Source organism: Hyaena hyaena, unplaced genomic scaffold, assembly GCF_003009895.1.
Source record: "Hyaena hyaena isolate Hyena2069 unplaced genomic scaffold, ASM300989v1 scaffold_47, whole genome shotgun sequence".
Lineage (NCBI taxonomy): Eukaryota > Metazoa > Chordata > Mammalia > Carnivora > Hyaenidae > Hyaena > Hyaena hyaena.
The window spans coordinates 4,811,161-4,832,039 of NW_024080679.1; the positions used below are offsets into that span (position 1 = coordinate 4,811,161).

General features: G+C 36.2%; 1 protein-coding gene across 3 annotated transcripts in view; it reads right to left on the bottom strand.

Moving 5' to 3' along the window:
• The window catches only part of WDR7 (WD repeat domain 7), a 357,763-nt gene that overhangs the window by 285,613 nt on the left and 51,271 nt on the right, over positions 1-20,879 (bottom strand). For all 3 annotated transcript variants that reach the window (XM_039230510.1, XM_039230509.1, XM_039230511.1), the window contains one exon: positions 6,088-6,283. In XM_039230510.1, coding sequence (XP_039086441.1) covers positions 6,088-6,283 — 196 coding nt within the window. The remainder of the gene's footprint in view (positions 1-6,087; positions 6,284-20,879) is intronic.

The following is a 20,879-nucleotide window of genomic DNA, read 5'->3' on the forward strand; positions in this document are numbered from 1 at the left end:
AGCATACAAACTAATCAGCCTGCTTCCATCCTTGAACCACCTTGAGGCTATTCTTGAAAAAAGGCAAGAAAATTTAATAGTGAGGACAAAATTCAAATCAATTAAAACCAACTCAGAACTGATACAGATTTTTAAAATAGGAAAGACAGTAGAAGTTATTATACTTGTATTCCAGCTGTTCAAATTTTGAATAGAGAGACATGGAGGATAACAAAAGACCAAAATTAAACACGTAGAGAGGAAAACTACACTGAGAAGAAAACTACACTAGAGGAGAATAATGGTAGATTAGACATTGTAGAAGAGAGACTAATAAACCTGAAGACCTAGAATAGAAATTAGATAAAACACAGAGAAAAAATAATTTAAAAAATGAAAAGACAATGTGTGAGCTGTGGGCAATTTTAAGTAGTCTAGTAAACATATAACTGGAGTCTCTAAAGAGAGGAGAGGGAAGGATTGAAAACATATTTGAACAAATAATGGCCAAAAAGTTTCCAAATCCACTGAAAGACACAGACCCACATAGCCAAGAAGTGTGACAAGACCTCAGCACATGAAATATGAAGAAAACTATAACCCAACTGCTCAAAATCAATAATAAAGAGAAAAATTTTAAAGCAATTGGAAAAAAACTGACACAGCACTTACAGAGGAACAAAGTTAAGAGTGACAGCAGATTTCTCACTGGAAATAATGCCAGCAAGAAGGCAGTGGAGTAGTAAAAGTAAAAGCAAAAAAACAAAAAGGAGCTATCAACCTAGACTTCTACAACCAAAAAAAAATCTTAAAAATAAATATAAAACAAAGAGTTTTTCAGACACACAGAGGCTGAAAATTCATCACCCATAGACCTACAGGGAATATTGACTATTAGGAAAAAGGAACACAATTCCAGATAGAAATCTGGAGCTACACAATGCAACAAAGTGCAACAGAATGGTAACTACACGGGTAAATATGCAAGACTTTGTTTTTATTATTTAAATCTCCTTAAAAGAGACTATTTAAGCATATAAGCAAATAGAAATAATATTCCAAATGAGTGAAAACCATGAGCAACATTACGTATGACATAAAAGATAAAGAGTGGTAGACAGTGACCCAATTATACTTGAACAGAAATATTATTCTTTTTTTTTAATGTTTATTTACTTATTTTGAAAGAGAGGGCAAGAAGGAAAGCGGCAGACGGGGGGCGGGGGGGGGGGTGGAGAGAGAGAGGGAGAGAGAATCCCAAGCAGGCTCCATGCTGCCAGTCCAGAGCCCAATGCAGGCTTTGAACCCATGAACCAAACTGTGAGATTGTGACCTAAGCCGAAGCCAAGAGTTGGACACTTAACTAACCGAGCCACCCAGGAGGCCCTAGAATTTTTCTTAATATAAAGCAACTGGTCTGTGTAAAATAAAGGAGATAAAGACAAAGGTAGGTGTGTGCCACACTGTGAAGGGCCTTAATTTAAAGGCTACAGGAAATAAATTATATGGTTTTTTTCATTAAGACAGTGCATGATCCAAGTGTTGTTGTTGTTTTATTTCCTAAGATTAATTGGCCAGCAGAGGATGGATTAGAAAGTAGAAAAAGAAGACACATAAACCAATAAAGCTAGCATATGTGTGAAAAAATACAGCCCGAAGCTGGAATAATACAATGGAAACAAAAAAGGGAGCTGAGGGTTACCTAATGGGAAGGACTTAGTAATTAAGGACAATTGTACAGAGTGCTCATGGTGGGGGGATTTGGTAGCAAAAACAGTCATGTTTCCACTATAACAACCTCTTCCTTCAAAATTCCAGAGGACATCATCCAAAGGAAAAGAAGAAACTCTGATTATACTTAGTTTTACCAAAATTTTAAAAAGGTACCATTGTTTTCTTAAACATTTCATCTTTTGGGTCTCTGCCTGTCCAACTGTATCTTTTGTAATAGATGAAAAACATGAATGTAGGAGATATAGAAAAGTTGATGGTGCTATGCCATGTGTTGTGTAACGTAAAATCAAATCTCTACGGTATTAAATACTGTAGGCAAAGAGTAAAAATGTGAAAAAAAAAAAAAAACACTTGCTACTAAACCTTTCTACTAATAACAAAATACTGGACTGAAGTACCACCTCCTGATTTTCTTTGGTAATTTTAGTAACAAGACAAAACTATCAATTTAATAAATAAAAAATATTGAAAGGAAAATATTTATAGTAATTACAGACTAAACTACATAAATTTAGTATAAATCCATTAGAGATACCATCAAAGGGCAAACGTTTTGCATAGGAAGTTTAAATACAGAAATACACACTGCCAATGAATTTAACAAAATTTATGCCATCTTATAATAAAATTGACAATTTCAAGTAAATAAATTACATAATTTAAAAAACAGTCTTAAGCAAGAATAACACATACACTAAGGCTTTACTTGTGTGAAAAATCTGATTTTTTGACACCTGTGTTTTTGGTTATACAAGCTTTATATATGTTTTTCAATAGACACGAATATACTTCAGTTCATAATTCTCTCTTTTATTAGATAGTTAAGGTTTTTCTTAAATGACTTTAATTTGTATTTCATAAAGTAAATGCAAAACAGGAATATTTCAGAAAACTCAGAGACAAAATTAAAAAAAGCAAAAAGATAACAGAACAAAGTAAACTGACATGACTCCTACACTAATTTCTAATATTTGGCAAGCACTGCTAGCGTTTGCATCTGAATGAGAACATCTAATAATTATCCCTATAGGAAGAGGCACGTGATGTGAGAATCAGTTTCGTTACGTAATAAAGATGATCAAGTGGTAATTGGTAACGGACAAAGAATATATTGTAAAATCAGTCATTACTTACAGTGCGCCGCTGTTTCCCAGACAGGATTCTGACCTTGTCAAGGGCCCGTGGGGACACCACACACTCCCTGGGAACACCCCAGGTAAAGAACGACAGAGTTGGTCCCTGAAGCACACAAACAGCTCCGTGCAGAAGCAGCCGCCATCTAGCTCAGTGGGCCACCTTTCCTAAGTTCCTAAGTCCAAGTCAAGAGGCCATCTGGCCAAATCTTGTTGCCAGTCATTTGACTAATTTTCTCACTATCCAGAGATGTGGAAGTATGAGTTTCACAGGCCTTCACATCACAATCAACTCTTAACGCATATAATAAAGATGGCACAGGTAAAGAACAAAAGATTCTGGACCTCTGCCTGTCTAACGAAATTTTAATTTAATAGCTTCAACTTCATTTCATTAGGAAGTAAAAAAACTAGAAATACTAGTAAAATAGTAGAAATAAAAAAGTACCCATTCGAAAGGAACAACTATAAGCGAATGCTGCATAAAAGTATAAAGACATTTTTAAGGGTTTTAAAACTAGAAACATCAGTAAAATTCAAAACACAGCAGACACAAAATTGCGCAGTACACATGAGGAGTTTCATTGTAATATAGCTTCATTGGTAAAAATACAACCCCAAAATGCTCAGAAGAGAGATAAACTATCTCCTCAGAGTTTAAATACATCTCATACATCAAACCTTGGCCGAATCTGATTTATTTGGCTTCATTTTTTATTTATTTAATAAATAAATAAATTTAATAAATAAATAATGTCAATACCTTCAGGATGTGCTATACTGACTCCCTAGAGGCCTTTATATCACTAGCTAAAGCCTGAGCGGCAAGGAGGAAAAAGGAATGTATACCTCCTATTAGGGTTAAATCCAAAATAAATTCTGCCTCTTTATCTTTTGATTTAAGAATGCCACAGTGACTGTTTCCCTAAATGCTCTCGAAGGTAAGAGAATTGTGAAGTTTCCACATTATATATTGTATTTAATCTAAAGTCGGTTTAATTATACTAAACTGGTCGTAAGAATAACACCCTCCTCCAGCATACCTACAGTTAGGGGATACTTGTCATCTCCTTCTGGGAAATTACAGGAAAAGTAACTTTGCCTTTCAGTAACATCTCATTTGTAAAGAGTATGAAATTAAACAATTTAAAGAGTTTCATACTCTTTACAAATATATTTAAAGTATTTAAAGTATTCACGGATCAAATATATAAATATCTGAAAACTTCAGAGAATGCTCTTCCTTCATTTTAATTTTTAAAAATCCTACACAAGTCTACTATACTCTTGCATTTGTGCTATATTAATTAACATTTATAGTATTTTAAAATAGTGTTTTCTGAACGTCATTGCTACAAGAACTTACTTTCTTTAATATTAATTCTCTAAGTATTTCTGAAGGGAGGTGAGATCACATTCCCAAGGTCAACAAGGTAACAAGGAAAGCAGCATCTTAGATAACATTAATAGCAAATATAAACACGTGCCTGCAGGCACACACAAATTTCAATTACACAAACATACATATAAACACATTTACATTATAACTACTAGACATTAGGTAAATATTATCTCATTTTATTCTCCCAGCAATACTAAAAAATAGGAACTATTATGATCTTTGTTTTACTGAGAAGTTGAGAGACAAAAGTCCAGTAAGTAAGCAGCAGATCACATTGCTAGCAAATGGTCCTAAATTCAAACCAAGCAGTCTGACTCCAGAGCGCAACAAAACTCTGCATATTTAGTTTGTGGGGTAGACAAATCCAGCAAACATGAAACAGTGCTGCTCAGCAGATAGGACATAACAAAAAGGAATACAAAGATATAATGTTACATAAGTAGTATGTCAGCAATTCTGTCACCAAACATGCATACAAGAACAGAAATATGCCAAAATGTTTTGTGTTTTTTTTAATGTTTATTTTTTGAGAGAGAGAGAGACAGAGGTCAAGCTGGTGAGGGGCAGAGAAGGAGAGGGACACAGAATCAGAAGCAGGCTCCAGACTCTCAGCTGTCAGCACAGAGTCTGATGTGGAGCTGGAACTCACAAACCGTGAGATCACGACCTGAGCTGACGTCGGACATTTAGCCGACTGAGCCACACAGGTGTCTCCTAATGTGCCAAAATGTTAATATTTACCCCTAAGCAATGAGATCTAAGTTCATCTCTCTTCTTTTTTAGTACGTTTGAGCTTTTAAATTTTGACAGAAAGTATGACTCTCTTTTACAATCAGAGAAGAGAGAGAAAGTTAAATGCAAAAGCAAAGCGGTTTGATACTCTTCAAGAATGCTCCCTCTTGGCAAGTTTGCCTCGGTACGACCCATTAAAACAAGGACTGTAAATAAAAGATTGCTGAGGACGACCACTTGTTACAGAAAGACTCAGCAGGCTCCCCATGCAACACAGTACAAGCACGAATATGTATATAGTCTGATTCAGAAAAGGATTGTTTAAAACAAAGAAAGATGAAGAAAACAAAATCAATTCGTTGAAGTGTTATATAGTACACACCTAGGTATATAAAGAAAAGCTTTAATTACTGATAGGCTCATGACTTAAAGTGGTAAAAGTAGAATAAAATGTGTTTTTAAGGCCTAAGGCAGTAAACATTTAGTTACACACTTACAATTTTCCCAAGGAAAACCGTAAGATCTGTGTATAAACATTATATATAATTGTGTGTACTTTCAAGCTACACATTACTTGTTCTTTATTATGCCCCATACATAAAATTTCTGAAACTGAAACTCTTAAGTGAGAGATCTTTAAACTTTCCATTTTTTCCTGTAATTAACAGTTTCACACTGCTTTTCTGCTGTTTCACTAAAAAGAGAATTTTATCTTTTCCCACTGTTTCTGAACTCGACACAAAGCTGGCTCCTTAAGCTTGGTCACGATTTACTTCCTGAATTATACAGAAATCACTTGCTTGTCTGTATGTTTGTCCTAATCTGTATATCGTCTTCAGTTACATTCCTTTAAAGATCAGTGAACTCCTCTACGAATATTTGGCACAGTACAGCAAATAAGGGGGGCATTTAAGTAGTTCTTTGGTGACAATCATGGGAACACTTAGGAAAAGCAGTGGTCAGAAGTAAAAGGAGCAACTTTTTACTTTTTTTTTTTTTTTTTTTACATTTCAGGGCTTTTCCCCTCACATAGAAGATTTTTTAATTTCCCGGAAATCAAAGATACACGTTTGATTTTCCAGTCTATCTCTTAACATTTGTTCTTACCAGTGTCCATTTGCCAGACGTACACAGAGCCATCTGAACATCCCACCACCAGGTAATCGTCAGAAGGCCTCCACTTGATTACTTGTACAGGGAATAGGTGACGGGAGGCCAGCATAATGCATTTTTTCTCTCGCAGGCTTAGGAGTCCTACGGAGTGGTCACTGGCTACTGAGCAGATACAGTGCTGCACTCTTGCCTAAAGAGAAGAATATACCTTCATTATATTTACATTAAATTCAGAACAAAATGATCTTGTCCTCAATAGCTTAGACCAAGAGTAATTATCCATTCACCACTGCTGAAAACCAACCATAATATTAGGCTGTGTTGAAAAATGTGTTCCTTCGCGTGATACATAAAACACCCAGATCAATCATGACAACACTTTTCTTAAAATGCTATATTAATCCTAGATTAAAGATGGGAAGAGATGCCTTGGAAAATCTGCTTGTTCAAATGGGAAGATGACCTTACTAAAATGATTGCTGTAAGGGCGCGGGGAACGCTGGAGAAAAAAAAAAATTGATCGGCTATTATGCGTTCTCTTTCCACACTGTGAACTTTCCTTTGTTAGCTGCTGGAGCAGGCTTTCTGCAGTGCTTCTTTCTGTGTGTGACTCTGTCATTTTAGACCCATGTTCTTCCCCTCTCCTTTGCTCGAAAACAATACCCTCCTGGTCCCTCCGCCACAATCATGCCTTTCGAGAGCCACAGATATTTTGTACTGTCTGTACATGCGCTTCTAGCTTCTGTCTGTAATGTCGGCAGGCGCACCGCCCCAACTAACACACAATGGCCAATTAAACATTCTGCTCTGTGTTTTCTGCTCATCTCCAGGTTTTGCCCTTCAATTCCTTTTAGGACAAGAGTCAAACAAAGACAGGAAAGAGTTTCACCAGCAACAGAGAACTGAATCCACAACCTAGACAATTTAAAATTAAGGTATTTAAAATTTTAAGACAATTTGTGAGCTATTTAAAACGTAACCTTTCAGTGATTTATTGGAGTATGCTTTCAGTTCACACTGAGGTGACACCATATGAAAACAGCCAGACATCACTGTATATATTGTGGCTAATGCTGAGGATGAGGCCCACTGTACCACGTGTCTACCATACCGTCGATGGGATCCAAAGGAGAAACTTGTCAAATCTAACTGGCCTGGGCTTCACCTAAGCAAACAGTTTGAACTAAAGAACAATACTGCACTGATTGGTGTATCTCACTGAATGGGAAATGTTGACACTGGGAGCCAAACGTGTGCAGAAAACACATAGTTATGGTTGTTGATTTCATCCACAGAACTTCTAAGAACCTTTAACATGCTGATGTGACTAGAATTATCTCCACAAGGGGATTGACTGCGGCAATCTTCTAAGACTGAGTTTAGGAGGAACAGACTTTGTGGAAAAGCTGCTGTGACTGGTTCCTTTCATGTTGTGGCAACGAAGAAACTTAGGCCTGAATTTTCTACCCATTCCAGTGGGGGGTGATGGGCAAGTACTTCTGCATGTAGACTCAGCCGCCTCTACTTTCTGCTCTCAGTTTCTCGTCATCATTTACCTTTATTTTTATCTTACTGAATAATGTTTATTTTTGTAAACTTAAAATCAATTTTTGAATAAAGCAGAGCATTAATAAAACAAAGATAGTAAGACTCAACTACTTTGTTCTTAAATTCAGGTATGCTAATCTTTTACTTGTTAGCTTTACTTGTACTTCTTGTTGTACAGCGATTTAGCCACTATATTCAGGATAGCAGGTGTTTACTAATTTAAAAGTTAAAAAATGAAGTTCAGAAAGAGTGTTATAAACCTTTATTAAAACATCATATAGAATTTTCCTAAACAAGCATTTGTTACGCTTATTTATTTTGTGTTCCCTGATAAGCATTCAATGGAAACGTAAAACGTGGTTTCTTCCTTAAAAAGACATTAAGGACTGAAGGGTAGTTGACTATGGCACACATAAATTAGCTTTCTAATTAAGCAATGAATCAAAATAAAGTACCAAACTACAAAGAAAATCCTTTAAATATGGCAATATTAGTGCCATTATTTTCAGTTATTTGAGACCACATAAAATATTTATGAGTTCCATTGCTAACCAAACATAATAGACAGTTTAATATAAAGGATGCTTTGCATTTCTACAGATTACCATTAGCAACGACTTTGTTTTTATCCAATATATCCATCATTCAACTCACAAAAAGGGATGGTTGCTACATTAATAATGGTTAGCTACTACTACGATTTTGCAACATCCATCTGCCAAAAGTGGTCATTTTATTTCTCTCGTCATAGGAGATAAATGCCTGCAGTGATCTTTTCTTCTATGTATGATTAGCCAAAAAGAATGCCTCCTAATCAGTTCTTCTCATCTGTCTGCGTCATTTAATCAGGCACTGATCTGCCACAGTGTTCATAACACCCGTCACTACTTGTGACTCTACTCTGACTCACAAGCTCCTCACCTTTACGATGAGCTATTGCTTAACAGATGCCACATACCCCACCAGCCTACTTGCCAGACCCCAGGTCCACAGTCTGGTGTTCACACATACTCTTGTCATTGCATTTCCCAGAGTAAGGAAAATGAGGCATGAATTGGGGGTGAAGTCTATTCAAAAACAGGTGAATCTTTACCATATTCTTTACTATGTTTGGCGTTCCTCAAGTTATGATCTATTCTTGGTAGATCTCAATATCTGAGGGGAAACAGAAGTACTGACAATCACTGACCTACACATTCTCTCTGCCAAATGTCTCTTACCACAGGTTATAACCCAGCAGAGAAAAGACTACAGACATTCAGCAAATGGAAGAGGCCTCCCCACTCCTATGAGGAACCTGACCTTCAGCAGCCACTCCCCATGAGAGTTTCACTGTTAGAACTTACACCCTCTCCATTTATATGCAGGTGGATAACTTCAAAAATTCAAGAAAATATAACCCATCCTCAAGAAAAGACTTAAAAGTTCTATATTATGTTATCACTCTTGTTAGTAAAAATACAGGACAAAGCAAATACTAAATAAGAGGAAAGGATCTGTGTTTAAAAAATAGACTATGTAATTTTCTGAAGGGAAAGTATGACCATAATTCAAAAAATCCTAGCTTGCATTTTCGTATGATGCACTCTCTTCTAAGACATATACTTACATAAATATGCTTTAAAGAATAGTTTTGTTCCTCTTTCATACAGTGCACTAAATGATGAAAATGGGCAAATGACATATCCAAGCCACAAAAAAACATGTTTGGTCCAAACAAACAAACAAACAAACAAAATGATATCCATCCTTGTAAATGAAAATAAGCCTATAAAGAGTTAACTCTAGCTTTACTGTAATAAGCAACAGTCTGGAAATAGCCAAAATAATCAAGACTGAAAACAAAACAAAACAAAAAAATCAATATTGCTAAGCCCAAGAAAGCATAGTTATTAGAGGTACTTAACTCACAAGAAAAGATGGTTCCCTGCTTTTTAAATATGGATTAAAATAAATCTAATTTTTCTTCTTTCAAAAAAATGCTAGTCCAACTCGTGTGAAGAAAACTGGCCTAGAGTGGAAATGGCCCAATACAGCAAAACCTCATTAATTTTGATTCCGCTAATTAATTGTGAGTTGATGGTTACCTTCACAGGCTGTGTGAAAACAAATTAATGGTATAAACAAAGCAAATGTCTAACCTATTTAAATGTAAAAGGAAAAAAGACCATTCTCAAGCGCCACTTTGGTATTAATTTTAATTCAAACAATGAACAGAGTAATGATAAATAATTCTCAGCTATCTGTTAAGTGAAAGCACTTAAAAGATTTGCTAAAACGCAATTAACTTGGTTTATTTCTTGTCTGTCCTCAAAATTATTAAAGAAGCACTTCTTATGGAAGATTTAATAACTCCTATCTCTTGATTTAGACCTAGCTTCCCCACAAATGAATTGAATTAGGACAATTCCTTTATTATTAAATTATTAAATTCCAGAGATCTTGGTTACAAAGCATCTACTTCACCTACAATGGCTGATTCCATAATTTGATTAATTCCATTCTATTTCACTTTGTTCCATTTTAACCTGGAAAAGTCACCTAAATGTGACTTAGCATCAAGGACATTATAAGGAGATAATGTAGAAGACATTTAAATTATCTAATTAAATTAAAAGCCAAAAAATGTGCTAACTTTTTTGATCACACCCACTCATTAGAAACAAACTTTGTAATATATTCCCATTGTATGTATATGTACAAATTAATACACGTACTTGTGTACCAATATACCATGTACACTGTAAAACATGCACCAAAAATATGTTTTAAATGAATGACTCAAAGTTTGAACAAACAAATTGGAAATGAAAGGAAACACCTTCTTAAATGTCTCGCTCATGGTAATTATGTTAGCATTAGCCAATACCTCAAAGCTCGATATATACTTTGACAACGAGTTCACTGTTAATGATTGTGGCTGTAAATACATATTTTATATAATTATAATTTTGGGAGGCTACCCTCCTACCAGATTGACCACATGATCACTGCCTTAAACTGTAATGTAGCCGATGAAAAGATACTTAAGTCTCACCAGGAATATGTCCCACCATTCTCTCTGCCCATCCTGTGGTGGCTCTGTGGCGGCCACGTGACGACCCAGACAACAAGCACACAGGGTGACAGCGATGCTGTGGCCTCCTCCCTTGCGGTGGCGGCTCTGCTTTCCCCAAGGTGAGATGTGCCCACTGAGTGTGTGAAACACTGAGACACTGGTGTAATTCCACCTGGTAACTGTTCATAAGCTCAACTTCTTAGGGTTAAAAAAAAGAGGGGGGGGGGCATAAACAAGAGCTCTACTATTTTATTCCCTGACCCCAATTAACTGCCTCATAGTTTACACTTCAGCAACTACTCCCACCAAGTGACTTAAACAGTGTTTACCTCACAAATGCCATCTCAAATGTTTTATTGTTTCGAACACACAATTTGTATAGCAGGGGCTGAGCATCCTATCAATTAGGCCAGTACTTCATAGGTGAAAATTACTCAAATTCATGTTCCAGACACTACTAATTCTGCCCTAAAAGCAATATCCACCAATGATATCAAAAGCTAATTAAAAGCAAAGGCTAACCACAATAAACAGGATATTTAATAAAAACCGTATTGTTATTTGATGAAAACATTAAGATAACTAGGGCAAGGAGAGGGAGGGTGATACCAGATCAAACATATATATTCAAGAGCCCATTTTTCTTTCCAAATAAGTCCGATCCTCAACCAGAGTCTCATTGAGTTTGCCAGTAAATAATCCTCACAGTACATTACTGCTGAGCAGCAGAATGCCACAATCACAGAATCGGACAGAGTCAGAATATACCACCTAGGTCATCCAGCCTGACCTTATGCATTTTACAAGACTTCATTTTAAACCATTCCCAGAAACCTCTTATGTAACCTGTTCCTAAACATCTGCCATGAGTTACAGAAATTAGAGACAGCTAGTTTATCCCTTCCACCGGCTCTCCGGGGAGATGATTCTGTTTTCCAATAGCTCCTAATATAAATTACATACATACATTGTTTCTACTTTTGCTAATTTGTTTTCTAAATTAAATTCTCCTTTTTCTTCCTGTCATTTCAGGGGCAATCTCTTAACTGCCCCCAAACAATTTTTCTCTTTGAATATTCTCTAAATATATGATCACTAACCATTGTCTCTCCTTTTAAGTATGCCCATCATTAGATGGGCTGTAAACGACCAGCTTCTTTCAGTCATAAATCAATCTCACTATTCTCTTAATCATTATTTCTTGTACTTCCCAGAACTCTTTCTATGGAATGTGCAGTTTAGATGCATCATTTATCACTTTTAAATATTCCACCTGAAGGGGAGAAAGTGCCCAGGAATGTTAATTTCATTTCCACATGTTCATGAAACTCGCTTAAAGAACTTTTTTTTTTCAGAAATCCATAGCTCAGCCTTCCTTTTCTTTTTTTAAGGAAAAAAAAAAAAAAAAAGCTAGAGAGCTGTTTTTTTGATAGCTGTTTTAGAAAATAAGACCATGTGGTCCAACCAAAACACTGAGTGGCCATGTAACTGGTTATGTTCTATATGAAAATAAGACTTATAGAAACAAGTTTTAATGTCTTCATTCACTATATACTAAAGATTATAAAGAGTGAGCTGATTAGAACTCTATCTTTTTTTATCTGCTTCTTTATTAATTAAACAGCAAAAAATATGAAGAATTTAATGTAAGGCTAAAAAGATATTGCCTATCAGAGAAAAAAAATAATAAAGGACATTGAGAAAACTTGTTAAGAACAGACGATTTTTATCCTCTCCCCGCCCCACAAACATAAATAAATTTCTGATAAAGTATCTGATGTTTACTCTCAATCCAGCCATTGTTTTTTAATCAAATTGCATCTAATTTCTGGGCAGGGAAAGAGTCCAAGCTTCCAAAATATGAAAGAAGATACACAGAAAAAGGAAAGACTGCATTAGAACAGAACATTTCAACAATAAAAAGCACATAAGCCTAAAATTTCAATTAAATTAAGCGCTCATACAAGCACGAAAATCCCTGAGACAAACAAATAAGCAAAGGATGAAACATGTCTCAAAAAAAAAAAAATCACGAAAATCTTCAAAGAAAAATTTCATTATGTCTAGGGGCGCCTGGGTGGCTCAGTCGGTTAAGCATCTGACTTCAGCTCAGGTCATGATCTCGCGGTTCATGGGTTCAAGCCCCGTGTCGGGCTCAGTGCTGACAGCCAGCCCAGAGCCTGAAGCCTGCTTCATATTCTGTATCTCCCTCTCTCTCCGACCCTCCCCTGCTCATGCTGTCTCTGTCTGTCTGTCTCTCTCAGAAATAAATAAAACATTAAAAATTTTTTTTTAATTTCAATATCTCTAGTAATTAATGAAATGCAAATTCAAACACCTACCAAATTGGCTAAATTAGCCAAAGACTTTAGAAATTGTGATAGCAAACACCCAACCTTTACTGGGTTCTAACTTTGTGATGGGTACTATCCTAAACACGTGGCTAAATTCCAAACACTATAATTCATTATAGTCTCACCACAGCCCTCTGAGGTAGGTATAAGTATTATTTCTACTTTACAGATGTGGAAACTAAGGCATGAAAGTAAATAAAAACATCTTGTGCTTGCAAGTGACGGGGAAATAGGTACTAAGGGTAGAAAACAATTTGCTACTACACCTCAGTACCCTTAAAGATGTTAATACCTATTACACAAAAATTGAGGTTCTAATCTTAAAAAAAAAACATGGATCTATCCAAGGGAATAATCATAAATTTTTTTAAAAAATTAAAAGATACTCAGTATTGTATTGTACAACACAAGAGTTCAAATTAGGAACAAACTACATATCCAAAGTAGGAGAACTGTTGGGTAAATAAGATACGCTCATATAATGTAATGTTATACAAGCACTAAAAATTACTTTCATGAACAAGTATAACTTGGAGAAGTACTTGTTGGGATATTAAATGAAGATGCAATGTGCTCAGATAACCATACCTACAATATAATGATAAGTATACAGTAAGTGGATTGTAAAAGCCTACTGGAAAAGATATCAAAATGTTAATTATAGTTCTCTTATAGTTAGAGGGATAAGAGATGACCCTTTACCTCCTTAGCTACCTCTTTTTTCAAACAAGTTAACAGTGTGTATATATTAAACTTACAAAATTGCAGTTAAAAACAAATAATATGTTATAGGTAAGAGAAGGTAAAAGTGGGGGGTGGTTAAAACTAAAAAACTCCGAAGCTGAATAATCAAAGATGAAAACTAAAAGGTAAATTACAAGAGAACTGAGCAATGCAGTTCTCTAAAGGAAAGTCAGAAATACAGGAATTCAAAAGAATGGCTCTGTTTTGTTCTACAAAATGAATGATATTCAATAAATTAGCAATTTAAAATTAAGTACGCATCAAAATTATATACTTACATAAATCAATAGTGAAAATACAGTAAAAAATTGGAGAAATACAGTATTTTTAAATACACAATTACACCTACTGAGAGGCAGTATGCATGGTGGATAAGCTCAGGCCATCAAGTCAACTACTCACGACCAAATTCCAGCTTGGCCACTGGCTAACTATGTGACTTGGGGAAGTAATTTAACCTCTCTGAACCTCATTTCTCTGTATAATGTGACTGACTAACAGTAGTAACCACACCTCACCCAATTACTGTGTGAGTTAAATGAAATGTACACAAAGAAATTAGCACAATGACTAACATATCACACATACAAAAGATAACAGTTAACACTATTTTTACCATTATTATCTCATTTTACATAGTCAATACTATCTTTTAAAATGGGGTTGTATTTATTTTCTGAAGTTGACAATGTGTAGGCATCCAGCAGGAATATGATGATGTTTATAGTTCTTTATTAGTTTCCCTTTTCAGTTTTTTTTCCTCATATTAATATCTCTGCTTTCATCTAATCTGAAGAGTTCTACCTGCATAATCATCGCTACCGTTCAATTACCTTAAAATTATTTAAGTTTTTAGCACTTTTAACAATATGAGTCAAAAGTACTCAGTCCAACAACTCAATGACCACCTTTCACTGTTCCTGAATATTTTCTCACACTGCTTTTCCACTGAAGTTACTTTGTACCTTTTCGCTTCTGTGTCTTTAAAACACTAACATGCTTTCTTTAATTTCACTCACTGAAATTAAAGTCTTAGAAACTGAGACAGTCAAATCTGTGGACCAAAAATAATCAAAAGTGTTTTTAAGGAACTCAAAAGTGCTGCCCTTTTCCCGTTCTGCACCCCAGTCAGCTGAGTCCACTTATTGCCCCAAACCACACCCAAACCTTGGGTTACACACATTCAAGAACTAAAGTCTTTGGTCACAAATGGTCCTCTTTCTCAGAATGCAGTGAATTACGACTCCAATGTAATTCAGTCCACTGAATTACGAATATTGGTCCTGTCCTATTTTTTGCGGCCTCACTTAGAAAGGCGACTTTAAGGCACCATCTACCTGACCTAGTAACTTTGGATCTGCCCACTTGGCCTCAACCTATTTATCCTGATCACCCCTGTATTCCTGCAAGAAATAAATATCAAATTTGCATGCCTCTGACCTAACTATGAAACATCTTTTTTCTCTTCTCATGGAAATAAATGGGTTAAAATAGATACTGGCTTCATTTTTCCAACTGGAAATACTTAAAGAATATGTACATCTCCTAGCAGTAAACTACTAAAACATATGTACTAAAAATACTTCTTTGGGGCACCTGGGTGGCTCAGTCGGTTAAGCGTCCGACTTTCGCTTAGGTCATGATCTCATGGTTCGTGGGTTCGAGCCCCGCGTCGGGCTCTGTGCTGACTGCCAGCTCAGAGCCTGGAGCCTGTTTCAGAGTCTGTGACTCCCTCTCTCTCTGACCCTCCCCTGCTCACACCGTCTCTCTCTCTCCTAGAAATAAATAAAAATATTTAAAAAAATTTAAAAAAAANCGTGGGTTCGAGCCCCGCGTCGGGCTCTGTGCTGACTGCCAGCTCAGAGCCTGGAGCCTGTTTCAGAGTCTGTGACTCCCTCTCTCTCTGACCCTCCCCTGCTCACACTGTCTCTCTCTCTCTCCTAGAAATAAATAAAACATTAAAAATATTAAAAAAATAAAAAATAAAAATACTTCTTTGTTTAATAAAAATGCTGGCTGGCTTTTTAAGTCTATATCAAAGAATAGTAGAGAACCTAACCCTCAGTGTCCACAAGAAGGCAGGAAAGTTGTGCCTCACCAAGAATTTATGCCTAAGAAAAGCAATAAGTAGGGTCAAACTCCTCCCTTGATCATGTGGGGTCATGCTACCAAAGGCTTTGCAAAGGTAACAGTCATACCCTCCTGTAATCTGCCCACAAATTTCCATTAATGACACAGTTGGGGCCTTGCAGACAGTTGAAAACACCAACGTTCAAGCAGTGAGCAGGCAAAGCACAATCCTTAAGACTACAATTTCTAGGGAATTAGTTGTTGTCTTTCGATATCCTGAAACTTCTGTCTTGTGCAATAAAAAGATGCACAGTTAGGGAGAGAAAGGGAACTCATCCCTAATTTGGGGATTCTAAAAGTACCTGACCATAGTTGCGAAACAAGAAAATGAAAACTAGTTCCTGATACAGGAACAAAGTATCTGTAATAAAGTCATTCCAAAGCTGAAAATGAATGGGTATGTTCCCCAGATTTAGGCCTTTGCCACCCAAATGAGAATGCAGATAATTATAGATAGAAATAATAAAACAATAATGATGTAATGAGATCCTATCATAGGCCAGGCATTACCTCCCAACTTTAACATTTTACAGAAAGTGTTGCTAGAGCTCCAAAATGCGAAGTAATCTGCAAAGTCACCCCACAATGAAGACACAGACCCAGGCCCGAAGGTTCTCAAGGCCCTGTTCTCACTGACATGCCAACCAGTGGTTTACAGTTTTAGGTTCCACATGCCAACAGAGGAAAGTTTTCTCCAGCTCCCTTTGGAAAATCTTCACCAGTGTCTAAGAAAAAACACTAATTCTGACTTTAAAAACATTATCACACATTAACTGGCATTTTTTTTTGTTATTTTTAAAAAGTATACATTCTTCCTTTCTAATCTCATATCATTCCATTTTATTCCACCGTATTCTATCGTCCAATCTTCCCTTGGAAAAATATCGTGAATACTTTACTTTTCAGGACACTTTCATATTTTATTATCTTGTTTCTTCCAAATACCCATCCTAGGCAGGGTAAAATAAGGTGCCAAAATGGGGGCACATGGGGGGCTCAGTTGGGTAAACGTCCGACTTTGGTTCAGGTCATGCTTTCATATTCATGAGTTTGAAGCCCGCATAAGGCTCTGCACTGACAGCATGGAGCCTGCTTGGGATTTTCTCTCTCTCTCTCTCTCTCTCTGCCCACCCCCCACTTGTCCTTTCTTTTTCAAAATAAACAAACTTAAAAAAAACAGTGTCAAATGGTCTTACAACTAACTGGCTTGGAGCACATCCAAAACCATTACTCTGGGGGCACCTGGGTGGCTCAGTCAGTTAAGCCTCCATCCCTTGATTTCAGCTCAGATCACGATCTCATGATTCCTGAGATCGAGCCCCCCACCTCCCCCACCCCCTCCCTCCCCAACACCTCAGGCTCCACACTGACAGCAAGGCGCCTGCTTGGGATTCTCTCTCTTCCTCTCTCCCTGCCCCTCCTCCGCCCCACTCTTGAGCATGCTTGTGCACACACGTACTCTCTCAAAATAATTAAACATTACAAAAATATACTACTCTGATCTCCTGGTCATTATTTCCAAAGTAAAGTACAAATATTGCAAGTTCCTGCCAGCATTTGCCATAGGTACAGAGCCACCAGGTACAATAGTGAAAACAACTTAAGGGCTGCAGACTCCCCTACAGAACATACACAGAATATACCAACCAAGTACATCTGCACACAGAGGCTGCTCAGGCACCATGTATGACTTTATACACACCCGTAAAGCTAACACATTCCAATACCACAGAGATCACCCTTCCAGAAAAGTCTTTCAAAACCACCCACCACTGGCCTACTAAGTACCCATTCTAGTACTCTCTGGGAAACCTGTACTCAGGGAGGCCCTAGAAGGGTATTTCACAATGTTATTCTACTGCCTGGTAACCTCCTGTCTTCTAGTCTGGCTCCCTCATCAGATGAAGCTATGTAAAACAGGGACTATAACTTATCAACTACTATATGCCTGGTTCTTGAGGGGACCTAGAATGTAGCTGGCGCTCAGATATTTGCTAAATGAATAACTATTCAAAAATATATTGCACTTAACTGAATAGTCACCTTAAAAAGTCAATATTATTTTCTAACAGTTTCTGTCATTTCAAGATAAATTTTAACTCATTTTAAAATTGCCTCAGGATTAAGTGACTCAAGAAAAATTAGTCTTTACATCATACTATCTCTTCAGCTCAAAATAAAAAATAAAATCACCCACTTCATTCACAGTTAGCACCAAATCACTTCTATTATTAAAACTAAACTTCATAAAAAAAATTTAAAAAGAAAAAAGGGAACGCCTGGTGGCTCAGTCGGTTAAGCCTCCGACTTCGGCTCAGGTCATGATCTCACAGCTTGTGGGTTCGAGTCCCGCATTGGGCCCTGTGCTGACAGCTAGCTCAGAGCCTGGAGACTGTCCGATTCTGTGTCTCCCTCTCTCTCTCTGACCCTCCTCTGCTCATGCTGCCTCTCTCTCTCTCTTTCTCTCTCTCTCAGAAATAAATAAAACATTAAAAATTTTTTTTAAAAAGCCTAAACTTCATGCCCAATGTAATCTACTTCCAAGGATATGACTTGAGATCTTAAAAAAGCCTTTCTGAGATAAAAGAATATCTAAATTTTTTAAATGTTTGGCACAATATCAGCATAGCCTGAACAGAGGGATGCAATCTTTCTCATTACTATCAGAAAAAATGACTCACTGACAGTCTCTTGGTATATTACTGGATTGTCCCAGCTTCCTACACAAGAGATAGGGTGCATTATATTTGAACATATAAACAAAATTCATAGCAGAAAAAATTATTTATCTTGAATAAAATGATAGTAGTAAAAATCGGAAAACATGATTAAAAAGAATAAAACATAAGCCAATCAGAATGGATAGCCAGAATACAATCCAATACAGAATGGATACACAGTATTGATATATTAATGAATGCATCTGTACTTTCAAAATGAGAATGAGGGCTATACACTTATACATACTCTGCATACAACCACTTAAAAGCCTGAATATTAGCAAGGCTTAAAAGATTATAAGGATGGTAGAGAATTATTAGGGTAAATAGGTGGTATAAACCTATCTCTAGGCTTTTAAAGGATAATTTGGCAATACCTATTCAAAAGACTTTAAAAAATCAATACGGCCTTTTATACAGAAATTCTACATCTACACATTTATCTTAAGTAATCACTTCAGATGTGCAAAAATATTTTAGCTACACTAATTTGTATTCTCACCATTGACAAGAGAAAAATTTTAAAGCAACATTCTAAAATTTCTGATAAAATTAAATAAATTACTAAATATTAAAAATGATGTTGGAATATATTTAGTGAGACAGAAAGATGACCAGAATATCTTTAGAAAATATTTGTGTTCTCTATAACAGTGTATTATTTAATTAAAAAAACATAAAAATTAACTTCAAAAAGACAATGCTGAATGCATGAAAACATGAAAATGGTCTCAAAGTTTAAGAGAATTAAATGTTAAATGAAAAAAGGACTGTTAACAGAACATTATATATACATCGTGATAGATTTTAGAAAAAATGTTAGTTCTGCCTCGTGCTTTTGTTTAATTTGTGTCACCAGAGTTTATTCTGCTTTGGTTTTAGACACCATGACATAGTAATATATACTGCCTTATAAATGTAACATACAAATTAAATTAATAACAAAAGCCCAAATTCAAAAAGGTGAGATAAAAGCCAATGCAGGCAAAAGCTTTAAGTACTTTTTTTTTAAAGGAATATATTAAAAAGAAACCTACTGTGTTAACTGTTCTTAATGGCTGTGAACATTAGCCACACTAGCATACATATAGTCACACACACCATTCATATTATCGTATCTCTGTCTCTAAGAGCTGCGGATTTAACATTGTCGAGTGAAGGCACAATTAGGTTAGATGCTGAACTTTCCTGTTTTCACGAACCGATGCTGCCCCCTTCTGGATACTTTTGGAAATTATGTGATATTACGAGTTAATCAAGATACAATAAATGAACAGTAATCATATTTTCATCTATTAAAGAAGTCAGCCTATAGCTCACATAAAGAAACATATGTATTGTGGGTACTAAATTTATTTTGAAACATTTTCCAAAAATTCTGTTTTGAATACAAAGTTCTACTGGCAGCACACAATGAAAATCCAGTCATTCACGCCAAAGAGAGAGGGAAATGTTAAGTATATAGTTATTAAAAGTAAACAGAGCACAATACTTCACAAAGTCACTTCTTTGGTTCCCTTCTATACCAAAGAAGTGAGTGTTCCCCTCACTCCCAAAGCAAAACCGAATCTGAATTTAGTACCGACTTTTTCCAGTTCACTTGTAATAATTTCATTACCTATACATTCACCCATAAATACACAGTTGCACTTGTGTGTTTCTTAAATGTGACTGGGTGGAATCATGCTGTATCACACACACACACATGTTCCAGGTCACAGGCCATGCTTCCAAACACAGCCACCACTGCACGTGCAGTTGGGGGACACGTGGGTAGCTCCATGCAGACATCAGTACCGTTCTACAGGTAAGCAATATTCCACTGGGCCATCAGTGCTATTTTTTCATTTCGGCATTTTCATTCCTGTCATTAATATCTGTCTGGTGTTCTAGGGGAAGTGTTTTCTAAAGGACCCCTAACATTTTAAAATTATTTTCTTAATCTTTTTTTTTTCAAAGTCTGGTTTCTTTCTCTGAAACTAAAATACGTGGACAAAAAAAGAAAATGCTCCTGGGTCTTGGAGAGTTGGATTCTTTACACTGGAAGCAATAGTTAAAAAAAAAAAAATGGTGAGCAAGAGGGGAAGTGGCAGGGAGGTAAGGGAAGAGGTCAGATCCTTATCAACCGTTAACTACTAATCCTAATGCAAGAGAATCAGAGCAGGAATCCTGCTGCAGGATTCCAGAAGCCTGAAGAACATCTGCCCTCCCTTTCAAGAGCTCTCTTCCTCC